At 40.9% G+C, this 13,474-nt stretch overlaps 1 protein-coding gene across 4 annotated transcripts in view; it reads left to right on the plus strand.

The window, feature by feature from the left end:
• RESF1 (retroelement silencing factor 1) overlaps positions 1 to 3,491 on the plus strand; it is a 46,715-nt gene extending 43,224 nt beyond the window's left edge. For all 4 annotated transcript variants that reach the window (XM_066634247.1, XM_066634248.1, XM_066634250.1 and 1 more), the window contains one exon: positions 2,384 to 3,491. In XM_066634247.1, coding sequence (XP_066490344.1) covers positions 2,384 to 2,535 — 152 coding nt within the window. In that variant the 3' untranslated portion in view covers positions 2,536 to 3,491. The remainder of the gene's footprint in view (positions 1 to 2,383) is intronic.
• The last annotated feature ends 9,983 nt before the right edge of the window (positions 3,492 to 13,474 follow it).

Genomic DNA, 13,474 nt, shown 5'->3' on the forward strand with positions numbered 1-13,474 from the left:
TACAAAATTGAGGGTCAGAAAAGTTTTTCCCAAACTTTATGGTGGTTTGATATGAATTTGGGGTGTTGATTCAAAAAATGGCATCCGTTTTGCCCTATCACGTCTAGTTTTGGAGATACAGTGGTGCCTCGCATAACGAATGCCCCGCGCAGCGAAAAACTCGCATAACGAAAGAGTTTTTCGATTGAGTTTGGTAACTCGCATAACGAAAATTTCTGGCTGTGCTTCGCATAACGAAAAATTTTTTAGGTCCGTGCTTCACATAACGAAAACTTTTTAGGTCCGTGCTTCGCATAACGAATTTTTTAAAAATTAAAAATTTCGTGTATGCTTCAAATTTTAGAAATCCTCTGTACAGTATGTATGCCTTTAAAGAGCACGTAATAAACACTTTGTAAACCAAATTTGACTTCGTTTTGACCTTTTTTTGCCCATAGGAACGCATTAATTAGATTTCAATGCATTCCTATGGGAAAACGTGATTCGTACAACGAAAATTTCACATAACGAAAGGATTTGCGGAACAGATTAATTTCATTATGCGAGGCACCACTGTATAGTATAGCCTCATTAGTGAATGGTTCAAGCAGCTTCCTCATGAGGAAGCCATGGTGTAGGCTTCCTCATGAGGAAGCTGTTTGAACCATTCACTAATGAGACTATACTATATATCCAAAACTAGATGTGATAGGGAAAAACAAATGCCATTTTTTGAATCAGCACCCTAAATATACCCAGGAATTGGTGTAACGTTTAAGGAAGCAAAATGTGTGTTGGCCTGTGTAATGACTGTTAAAGATTTCTGGAAATCTCTTAACATTAGAGATTATAATGCTTGTTGGTGAGGCATGGAAGGCTATTAGTTTGTGTATAAATGTGGTTTTGGAAAAAACTATCTAGTATGTGATTTAGAGGCTTCAGTGTTGAAAGTGACCTATCTAAAACCTGAGAATATTGTGGGCTTGGCTAAGAAAGTAGGTCTTGATGAGGTGGAATTAGAAGATGTGCAGGAGTTATTAGACTCTCATAAAGAACTTTTGCCCCACCATTTGCTTGGCCTTAAAGTGCAAAAGGAATATGATGAAGCAGAGAACAAATAGGAGGTTGATGTTTGAACTCTGATAAGCGGTTCGTTGAGGCATTCAGTTTCATTGAGAGTGCTTTTGCTATTTTAGACTGAACCTATCCAAACAGTGAACATAGCTCAAAAGTGAGTGAGGATGTGCAGTCGGCTATGCAGTTAAAGAAAAGTCTTGCGTGCAAAAGAGTACCACGGAAAAGACAGTGTTCGTACTTCTCCAAAGTATCGCGAGATCTGAAATGATCTCTGCCATCGATGTTGGTAGCCTCACTGCACCACCCCAGTATTCTCCTGCCTTAAGTCACTAGTTGTTAAATGACTCTTACCAGGCCTAACTTATATCATTTACATAGGATCCTTTGGCCAAAAATACTTTCAGTTTATGCATCTTTAATACATATCCAGATGTTTGGGAATGCAACCCATGTAAATCAAGAGATGCCTGTATAGTGATTATAGTTGAGCTAGGTCCTCTACTTCATGTGCCACACAGTGCCCCAGGTAGCCAGTCAGAGTTACTAACTCCAGAGGTTTCCCCTTTGTTACAATGTGACATGATGAGTTTTGTGACTATGGCTGGATCCTTCTATCTTCCTTCTGTATGACCCCTTGAATTTTTCACTCTAGGCTTTTTCACTTGTTTCTTTTGTGTGTTAGTGGGTTTCTTTCCAAACTTTTCTGTCAGCTCAGCTCTTGTGATTTGTTTGGTTTTATACTTACGTTCTTCTGTATTTTTCTCATCCTACTAATTCTTAACTGTTTCCTTTCATATTTTCTCTAATGCTTGACTACATTGCATAATACTTAATGCCACTTAGGTTGTTATACTATTTTATTTCCGTGGTTTTAGACCTTGTAATCTAAATCAGACAGAGTGAGGCTCCATGCAACATGTACACAATGTAGGTACTTCTGCTGTTCTTGGCCTATGACATGAATGCCATTGTTCTCTCAGAGTTCTCTGGTGAGCCTTTTGAATGTCAGGTCTTTTAGGACATTGTTTCTGTGCTTGTTACTTTAGAGTAGAATCCTAAGTTCTAGTAATGTATGCGATCAGGTTTCTGGCTCACCTCAACTCATAAGAGCTCATGCCCAAGACAAGGAACATGGTTGTGGTATAGGCAAGGGATGTGATATGCCTCAGGGAGAGATAAGGAATAGAGAAATCAAGAACTCTTTCTTTCTCTGTAGCAGTCTTGGTGGTATTGAAGGAGTAAACGGGGAAAGCCTGCCTTATGTAAACCTATGCTTTCAAGGTATAGAAAGCCCCACATTAAAACAGTCTTTGTCATTATTCTGCAGTTGATGACCACATTCCACTTGATACTGCATTGAAATTATTGGATGAAGCGCACTCTCTGCCTGTGAAAGACTCCAAAACCACATTTCAGACCTACAGGAAAATGCATCTGGAGAAAAGAAGCCGAAGCCTTGATAGCAGTCCCATAATCTAGTTATCCATGAGCTTGAGGAATATCATGGACATATTTTGTTACTATATTTTTTCAGATGGACCCCTTTTGTAATACACTGATGTTTTGGCCATAAAGTAAAACATGACTGACTGCTGTAGGGACAATGGAAGTCAATAATTGAAAACTGTGTTTATATGAGTATGACCTGTTTTTTTTGTTCAAGAAAACATCCCAAATGTTGCTCTCATGTCTTGTCTAAATTATTTTGTAGGTTCTTGAACAGACAAATGTCACAATTTTGAATGATAAACTTCCTCAGGTTTTTAAAGTTCCCTTGTGTGGTATATAACTTATTGCAATGATGCCACTCCAGTGCAAAAACATGAAGGGATTTGGCTCGTCTATTTAGCAAGTCATTTTTCGGGAACAGTGTTTTTTTCCTGTGTGTTTACTTTAATATGAGGGAACAGTAATAACATAAACAAAGACATAAACCTTGGCATACTTATCAGGGAGCCCTGGAAACAATGCTGCTATCCAGTTTACCTAGTATATTACAAAATTGTTGGAAAGTTACCTTTTTATTTGCGTTATAATTTCAGTTAACATGTTTTTGGACTCAAGTCTGGTGTGGTCTTGTATTTAAAACAAGCAGGCTGTTTATCACTGCTCTGGTTGAAAGTTAACACATTTGTAAGTTGGAGTGCATTTTCATCCTTCACTAAGTTCAAGACTTCATTTGTGTTTATCAGCCAGTTATTCTAAGTAGATATCCCTTTGTAAGCTATATTAGCTAAATATTTCCATATACTTATCTTAGAAACTGTGATGTTGACAATTCATTTAAAGTGCCTTTTTATATTGTTTGCACTGCATGTTTTTAAAGTGCTCTGCTACTTATACTCAATTGTATGGTATTACTCACTGAAATAACAGCACACTTATTTTGACAAACAGGTTTTGGGTATTCTGTTTAGTAAAAATATTTGCTTAAACTTTGTTGCTCTTTGACCTGTGGGTCTCTACCTTGCTTCCTTCTTCTCCAAGCATGCAGATCTCTCTCCATGACCTCTGACTAGAGGTTTGGAGACCACCATGCAATGAGGTCTCTGAAACCCACGCAAAAAGAATAGGATTCTTATACCAAAGTTTAGGAGCTGTTCAACAAAGACATACATACTTGTAAACTATGAGCAAAGCATCTTTTCTGCATTTGCTCCTGTTCTCAGCAGCAAGCTAGTCAGAGTTGGCAGGTTGTTTCTGGAAAAATGATCTTCTGCTCTATAACTGCGCTTAATCTGTCTGGACCTCCTTTTTCCATCAGAGTAAGGATTTGTTGGTGAAGTTGTGGGAATTCACTAATGAAACAATTGGTCAGAAGTGGAAGAGCTGTTCAAAGAAGGAAAAGAAAGCGTGGATTCATTTTGCTCTCTTAACAGAATGTCATTGTATGCAGGATCTGTCTGATGCATACACTATTGCACAAAATTTTGAAAGGAATCAGTTTTATAACTTTGTGATTACTGTGTGATTTATAGATTGTATTACTATGTTTTAAAATCCTGTAAGATTGCTGAAACTTGGTTCAGTTGCCATAGAGTAGCTGCAAGATATAATTGCTTCCAGCACTGTCAATTGTATTATAGTAGTACAATATTTTGGTGAAATCATTCCTCTACCTCTGTTCAATGTACTGAACATTTTTTTCCATGTTGAAATATATGTAAATCTGATGTGCCTTCCTTAGGCAAAAACTACCTAGTAAAATGACATTGCCATCATTATTCCCATGATCAGACTTGCTAGTTAGAGCATGTCTGTCTGTAGACATTCTTGGTCACTATACTCTGGACACTGCTTGAAGTGAATTTGACTATGGCATCCATGGGTTTCAGATATATTGTATTTCAAATTAATGACAGTTGGGTTTTATCCACCATAGGATAATTATTTGCCAAGGCTCTATCAAAAGTGCAGCTGTTATTTTTACTATTCTGTTTTTGTAACTTGAGCCAGGGCTGGCCAGGTAGTGCTGTCAGCAGTGTCCTACAGGGAGAGATGTGTCAGGCCTCAGTGTTGCCTTCTTTCAGGCACAAGATAAAAACTTTTGGAGATGTTGCCTGAGTCTGCTATTGGTCTTTGATTATAAGAACACTGTTTGTTGGTTGCCATTACTACTGTTGTGATTATGCCTCTGTTTTTTATTGAGGGACTTAATAATTTTTGTTTCTATTTTTATATAGTGCATTGTTGGTGTTTTGTTGTAGCCGTAAGCTGCTTTGAGTTTACTCTGCTTAATTCTGATTTGTTCATCACAAAGGAAGAACAAAGTTTGCAGAAAGCTGAAGCCATATCCCAAGGCTACTGTTGAACTTCTTGAGCTGCCATTTTGGTTTCTGAGATTTTAGCAACTGCTGCTTCCTTTCAAGTATTTGCTTGAATAGAAAACTGCTACTTAGGGTTTTTCCTTAAACAAACCTCTCCTCCTGCCAATTTCTCATACTTAGCTTGGAGGGTCGGGGGGGGGATGGGCCCTGTAGGCCTCAAATTCAGCTTGGGGAAACTGTCACCATTTCTTGCAATCTCTCTTGCCTTTCTTAGTTCTGCCTTGCCTATATGCAGAAGCAGAGCAGGCACACTCAGTACTTCCTCCAGAAGCACTGCTGTGAAGAATGAAGCCTTGGGGAGCCGGCTGCCCTTCTTGAATGGAGCAAAGTTTCACACCCCTGACCTGGATGAGAGCATGGTTATGGTCTGCTAAATGCAGCCTCCAGTTCTTTGTTGTACCAATGGCGCTGGTTCCTGAAGGAGTCCAGTCCCAGCCGTTACATCTTGTGATGCAGTAGTGGATCAGAACTTGAACTTTGAAGAACACTGCCATAGCCAGTGTCTGAAAGAACCTGAAGAAACTCTGATAAGTAATGGAGAGCTGAAGATTCCCAATCAAACTGATCCTTGTCACCAAAGCAACAGAGAACTGGAAACTGTCAAGTAAGCCTTTGATCTGATGGCTGATAGAGAAAGAAATTGAAGAAGGGGCAAACGCAGCTTTTTTCTCAGTATAGCTGGTCAAGAAGCAGCACCTATCTACAATGGCCTGCAGCTCGATGAGGCTAAGAAGCTGAACTCTTAAGATGGTGTTGAGAAAGGTGGAAGAGTCTTGGTACCCCAAAAGCAATGGCACATTTGAATGTTATAGAATGAAATTGCAAAGAATAAAATGTTTGAAGTTTTGTAGCTGATATCTGCAAAGCAAAACATGCCAGTATGGAGTCAAAATAGAGTTCTGCATAAGGAACTAGCTAAATTAGGAATTGCATGAAGAATTGGGGATAACAGCATTAAGAAAAGATTGCTGTAAGAGTTGTAAGCTTAGAATAAAGCCCTTGGAATTTTGGGGGGAGACACCCCCCAAAACAACTTGGAGAATGCAGATACCACAGAGCCAACAGAATCCAGCAGTGCTACAAGATATGCACTAGCATGCAAGGCCCTGTAGAAACCACACAAATCAAGATGCTCCAGATAGCAGCATGTAAGTCTGCAAAGAGAGCAGAAAGTATCACAAGTATGGCTGTTTCCATTCACCTGGGCACTGCCCATTGTATGGAAGGTTCTGGAACATGCAGGAGGCCTTTACCACTTTGCAAAGGTTTGCAAACAAATACACCTGGGGCAATATAGCAAACCAAAGAAATGAATAGCTGAAGCATAGAGTGAACTTTTCTGCACTGTCTTGCTGAATACAGACATAAGGAGCTGCCTTACTTGCTACCACTTATGGCAATGTTTATTCTAGTCACAGAGGCATGCATTAGCATTGTATGGAATCACTCTTAACAAAATCAAAACAGATCTTCATCTTTAGAGAATAATGTGATTTCCCTAAGGGCTTGCAATGATATCTTCTGCCAAATGCTGGTGTGTATGAGTTACTAATTAGAATTAAAGGCAATAGTACATGCCTGTAGTTTGTAGTAGTGCCATTTACCTATTGCCACCAAGGATAAACTCTTTGAACAAACAGAAGATGCTATATATTTCTTCACACTCAAAGTTTTGACAAATACCTATGGGGGGGACCACAGGACATCGCAGATACTCACCTATAAGTCTATCTCACAGATAAGTCAGCAGCAGGTTTTTGAGCCAAAAATCATGGAAAGTTCTGTGACCCTCAGATAAGGGGGGGGGGGAGTTTAAACTTAAGAGGGTGTCTGACTATAGTTTTGTCTGATTTTACCTGAGGCCAGAACCTGAAAAATAACCTACCAGTAATTGTTACCTAAGAAGTGTATAGTCTCTAACTTCTTAAAAATATAGTAAAAGATCATAAAATACATTTTAATTCTTTAACTTTTGAAATTCTGGTCTTCACCACCTTTTTGTAAACACTATCAGAGTAAGTGCACTGTAAACAACATACCAGTAGAACAGTTGTGCCCAACCTGGCGTACAAGTAGCCCAGGGGCACTCGATAGGTCCTTTAGGGGTACTTGAAAAAGAATGGCATAATGGCAGAAAAAGGGAGGTAGCTAGTTGGCTGTGAAAGCCCCACCAAGAGCTAGTTTTTGGTGATCAATTCATGTATGAAAACTAGCACAGTAAAAATGCTGAAACATAATGTGAAAAGTGATTGATCCCCAAGAATTTCTCAGGACACTTCTGGTGCAAAACAGTGCAAAAGCATAGTCTTCAGTTCTTGAAACATAGAAAGAGAAAATGCTGTGATGAATACATGAAGTATGGATTTTCTTATAGAGGATTTGAGGCCTCATTAATATTAATTAAGCTAGTATTGTTGCAAGGTGCAAAAACCAAGATGTTACAAGGGATCCTAGATGTTACAAGAGATCTCAGATGTTGCACTGTAATCCCAGGTACCAAAGCAAACTCAGTAGACAGTGGTGATCAAATCCAGGCCTTTATTGTAAATCCATCAGCAAAAGGTGGTAAATCCATCCATGTCTCCAAAGGAGACTGCAAGCATTAGAAGTGGGAAGGAAAAAGCCTCAAAGGAGACTGCTTGCACCAGAAGTGGGGAGAAGAAGCGTGTAACGCCCCCTTTAGCTGACTTTTATTACAATCTGGGGTTCCCTCCTTGAAACACATTCATGGAGATAATTCATTGGTCCGTTATACATCACCAGTTGTTCTAGATTGCGCAATCTCATGTTTACATCATAGACAATTCATATACCCTCAGCAGTCAGCAAATGGTACTGCACTTCAATTTCACTCACAAGTGATCTCACCTCATCACATGACTATCGGATGATGTACTGTGGCCTTCATAAGGCAACATACTTGCCATTGACGTCACATCTAAAAACCTGCGAAATGATTTTTTGTGGGAATCTGACCTTTGCAATGTGTTAATCCAGAAATGCTTTGCTGTGAACCTGAAAGTAGCTTTTGATATGTTGTTTTAAACCACTAATGCTGTTAGACTACTACAACTCATTTAAATATTACTATTTGCTAGTCACATGTGTTAATGCACCAAAACTGGTTCTGGTGTATAATACTGTTCCAGCGTGTGCGTGTACAGCCTGTTGCTCTAATAATATTGTGTAGCTATCTACATATGCCTATATATGCAGTCTCTGAGCTTAAAGCAATATCAAAACTTCAAGCCGAATTTTAAACTGCTGGATTTTTTTTTCTGTGCTCTGAAGACAAAGGCTTCATTCACTGTGCTGGCATTCAAAAGTATCAACATTGTTGATACCAAACCGTCCAAAACCGAAACCGTCCCTTTTACTCTTCCACTCCAACCTGCTTTGACACCTCCTCTTTACTCTAACTTACACATACAAACCAATCAAAAACATTCGTTTCAGGTAAGCATTTACCTTGTTACCTTCCAACATTCCTTTTACCGTGCATCATTATGAGTGGTATAATTTATGGAAATAGACTGTCAAGGGGTATGCAAGTGAAAAAGGTGGGGAACCACTGCAGGAGAACCATGAATCAAATACTTTAAGGTGCCTGGTATGCTAAGTCAGAAGCTCTACATATAACATACAACATAATATATAACATACAACACGTAACTGGGAGTGTGCAATTCAATTCACAGCAGAGCTAAGCAACAAGGAATTTAATTCACAGCAGCGAGACAAGCAACAAGGAATGACTGTGGCAAGTGCAGCTGCACATAGTTGCAATTCTATTTACCCAGAAGTGGACTCATCCATTTCCATGGGTGTTATTCTTAAGTAATGGTGCACTGAATTGTAGCCTGAGGTTTTATTTCAAATGGAAGCGAGGATTACATCCTGGTGTTTAAAAAAACAGACTGCTGCAAAATGTAAGGATTTGCAAAATGGAACAAGACTTCAGCAGCATTTGCAAAATGGAATTGATTCCAATGGAAATCTCAGCAGCAGTGAAAAGGTTAACTTTGGCTAGAGCTTGCTAGGGGTTGCCTTGGAGATTAACAGCCAGCTGTCTGCATTGCTTCCCTGGTGCTGGGACTTACTTGAAAAGTCCTTTGGAGATACGGCAAGGTGATGTTCTAAGCTTGATTCATTGATAGAAATTTTTGGCCATATAGGCAAACATCTATGATAATTTGTATTTTCTGCACACATACTGCTTTAAGAGACATCCATTTTGTTTATGTTCTGCTAGTGAAGTCCTCCATAACAAGGTTCAACAGATACTGAAGGTCTTGAAAAATATACATAGGAGACATGCTAGTGTGAAGTAAAAATACTGAAGATGCAAAAGCACTTGAGAGTCAAATCAGCCTATCTGAATCTTAAGCCAGACATACTAATTTTGCATCCAAGAAAAAAATGTTTTTTGGAGAAGAGTTACTGAAACAATATGTACAAATTCAGATTGAATCAGCCACAACTATAATATACAATCTCTAAAGGTCTGTACATTCAGTGCATTAACTCTAACTTGTAAGTATAAAAATTCCATATTCTCACTTCACAAACCACTGGTTTCTGTTGCACAGAAAGGGCTGGCAAACACACCTCCATGATTGTGAAGAATATTGTTCTAGGTTCAAAGATACAATCTTCACATTGATTGTAATCAGCAGATCTTTCCTAGACAACTGGCACTTTGTCCAGAGCTTCGAATCAGACAGAGGGAATCCACAGATAGCTGACTAACATTACATCCATTTTTGCATGACTTGGGATACCTGGAAATGGTAGAAACAGATAATGCCCATCAATTTGTTGTAAGTTCATCAGTTTTGCAGATATGCACACAAGCACAGATTATACTCTCTATACACGCACTCTTATGTACATATGTATGTCCACTTTTCTACATTCTGAATCCAATGGACTTGTTGAGAATGGTGAGCAGGTAGTCAAAACACTTCTGAAGACAAACATGCATTCTGGCATTGATCCTGAACTCACACTTCTGAATTGTAAGATTATTCCTATGCAGCACAAAATTTGGAGCATAATTGTCATAGAGTCTGAGATAAAAGAACACACATTTATTTGTACACAAATGAACAAAGCCCAGTGTCCTGAGCATGCGTGTTGCTTAGGGCTCACGTCAAGCCTCCTCCCACACCATGCAACCCTCATTGTACTTACCAGACCATTGCTCTGGTATCTGGAAGGAGCTTGGCAGTGATATGATCGTGTGCGCTGCTGAATTGCTTCTGCAGCAATTATTTCCAGCCGTTTGTGACTGAGGGCACATCCACTGCCATATGCAGTGTGAGCCTCTACTTGGCAGGGCCTCAAGTGGTGTGTGCTCATCACCCTTGGGATGGTTTGGTTTATCACCCTCAAATTCTTGGGAGTTTGAGAACCAAGGTAAGTGTATGCAGGGGAGGGGCTAAGCCAGCAACCTAACCCCCAAGAATACGATGCTGCTGGGAAGGTTGGGATTTTTTACTTACTAGGAGCCTCTTCTTCACAACCTCTTCTACAACCTCTTCTACACAAACTCTACTTCAAATATGTTAGAAGCAGGAAACCCGCCAGAGAAGCAGTTGGCCCTCTGGATGGTGAGGGAGGGAAAGGGGAGATAAAAGGAGACTTAGAGATGGCAGAGAAATTAAATGAGTTCTTTGCATCTGTCTTCACGGCAGAAGACCTCGGGCAGATACCGCTGCCCGAACGGCCCCTCCTAACCGAGGAGTTAAGTCAGATAGAGGTTAAAAGAGAAGATGTTTCAGACCTCATTGATAAATTAAAGATCAATAACTCACCGGGTCCTGATGGCATCCACCCAAGGGTTATTAAGGAATTGAAGAATGAAGTTGCAGATCTCTTGACTAAGGTATGCAACTTGTCCCTCAAAACGGCCACGGTGCCAGAAGATTGGAGGATAGTAAATGTCACGCCTGTTTTTAAAAAGGGAAAGAGGGGGGACCCGGGAAACTATAGGCCGGTCAGCCTAACATCCATACCGGGTAAGATGGTGGAATGCCTCATCAAAGATAGGATCTCAAAACACATAGACGAACAGGCCTTGCTGAGGGAGAGTCAGCATGGCTTCTGTAAGGGTAAGTCTTGCCTCACGAACCTTATAGAATTCTTTGAAAAGGTCAACAGGCATGTGGATGGGGGAGAACCCGTGGACATTATATATCTGGACTTTCAGAAGGCGTTTGACATGGTCCCTCACCAAAGGCTACTGAAAAAACTCCACAGTCAGGGAATTAGAGGACAGGTCCTCTCGTGGATTGAGAACTGGTTGGAGGCCAGGAAGCAGAGAGTGGGTGTCAATGGGCAATTTTCACAATGGAGAGAGGTGAAAAGCGGTGTGCCCCAAGGATCTGTCCTGGGACCGGTGCTTTTCAACCTCTTCATAAATGACCTGGAGACAGGGTTGAGCAGTGAAGTGGCTAAGTTTGCAGACGACACCAAACTTTTCCGAGTGGTAAAGACCAGAAGTGATTGTGAGGAGCTCCAGAAGGATCTCTCCAGACTGGCAGAATGGGCAGCAAAATGGCAGATGCGCTTCAATGTCAGTAAGTGTAAAGTCATGCACATTGGGGCAAAAAATCAAAACTTTAGATAGAGGCTGATGGGTTCTGAGCTGTCTGTGACAGATCAGGAGAGAGATCTTGGGGTGGTGGTGGACAGGTCGATGAAAGTGTCGACCCAATGTGCAGCGACAGTGAAGAAGGCCAATTCTATGCTTGGGATCATTAGGAAGGGTATTGAGAACAAAACGGCTAGTATTATAATGCCGTTGTACAAATCTATGGTAAGGCCACACCTGGAGTATTGTGTCCAGTTCTGGTCGCCGCATCTCAAAAAAGACATAGTGGAAATGGAAAAGGTGCAAAAGAGAGCGACTAAGATGATTACGGGGCTGGGGCACCTTCCTTATGAGGAAAGGCTACGGCGTTTGGGCCTCTTCAGCCTAGAAAAGAGACGCTTGAGGGGGGACATGATTGAGACATACAAAATTATGCAGGGAATGGACAGAGTGGATAGGGAGATGCTCTTTACACTCTCACATAATACCAGAACCAGGGGACATCCACTAAAATTGAGTGTTGGGCGGGTTAGGACAGACAAAAGAAAATATTTCTTTACTCAGCGTGTGGTCGGTCTGTGGAACTCCTTGCCACAGGATGTGGTGCTGGCGTCTAGCCTAGACGCCTTTAAAAGGGGATTGGACAAGTTTCTGGAGGAAAAATCCATTATGGGGTACAAGCCATGATGTGTATGCGCAACCTCCTGATTTTAGAAATGGGCTATGTCAGAATGCCAGATGCAAGGGAGGGCACCAGGATGAGGTCTCTTGTTATCTGGTGTGCTCCCTGGGGCATTTGGTGGGCCGCTGTGAGATACAGGAAGCTGGACTAGATGGGCCTATGGCCTGATCCAGTGGGGCTGTTCTTATGTTCTTATGAGCCAATGTCATCATGGCGGGGGGGGGGTTGGGGGAGCCCTCCTTAGGGCTCCTGTGTTTAAAAATAGGGGGAAAAAATGAGCACTTCTGGTTTCATAACCAGCAGTGTCTGTTTTTTTTCTATTTTTAAACGTTTAGAAGTGCAGGGAGCCCTACAGGGGCCTTCCCTGACCCCCCTAGGAGGATGGTGCTGGCTCCTGGTAAGTAAAAAAAAAAAAACCCTCCCTGGCAGCAGTGCAATCCTGGAGCTCACATTGCTGCCTTTCCCTGCCCCTTAAAGGGACAGGACTTCGCTGTCTGGAGTGTTGCAATGCAAAGCAGTTTTACGTAAAGCAAAGTCTTGATGGGACAGATGCTTCAATTTTGGCAGGTCAGAATAAACTTGGCAATTACTTATATACTTGGCCAGACAGACACGGAAAAGAAATTTACAGACATGTTTTTAATTTTGTCCTGATGTTAATTGTGTGGGGGTGCAAAAGGGATGAACATGGGAGATTTTTCTTGGAGCTGGTTCCTGATAATGGAGAATAAACAGGCCCTGTTGCTCTGTTCTTTTTTTGCAGATGCCTGTGCAATCTCAATAAAAGATTAATATTAACAGACTGCTGCTTTAAGATTATTTAACTGCAGACAGCAAACAAAAGTCTCTCTCAAATTTTGTTTTGTTTCATTGGACTTTCCAACTACTTTTATTAGAACTTCACAAATTGAATGGTATGGGTTTATGCAATGCTGCCAGCATTAGAGGCCACAGATCTGCACTTTTCTTCGTTACAGGGCCCGTGATAGCATAGGCTTTCATTTCCCCATTTTTGTTTACTATCACACCATGTTGTCTTGCAAGTACAAAAACCCTTTGAAGAAAAAAACAACAAAAGCACACACACACACACACACACAAAAACCTGAGAGTTTAGGATAGCACTCTAAACCAGGGATTGTGGACTTGCGTCCCATTTAGGGTGCCTTTTGATAGAGACAAATTTTGTTCAATGTCTGATTGCAGTGAGTGGTGGGCTAGAGTGTCAAAGATGCTTTTTTGCAATTCAGGGAGTGAAAGGTGGAGGGCATGCGTTGAAGGCAAATGGGTGCCTGAGGCCGCCATCTGACTCCG

The sequence above is a fragment of the Tiliqua scincoides genome, chromosome 7, assembly GCF_035046505.1.
Source record: "Tiliqua scincoides isolate rTilSci1 chromosome 7, rTilSci1.hap2, whole genome shotgun sequence".
In the NCBI taxonomy this organism is placed as follows: domain Eukaryota; kingdom Metazoa; phylum Chordata; class Lepidosauria; order Squamata; family Scincidae; genus Tiliqua; species Tiliqua scincoides.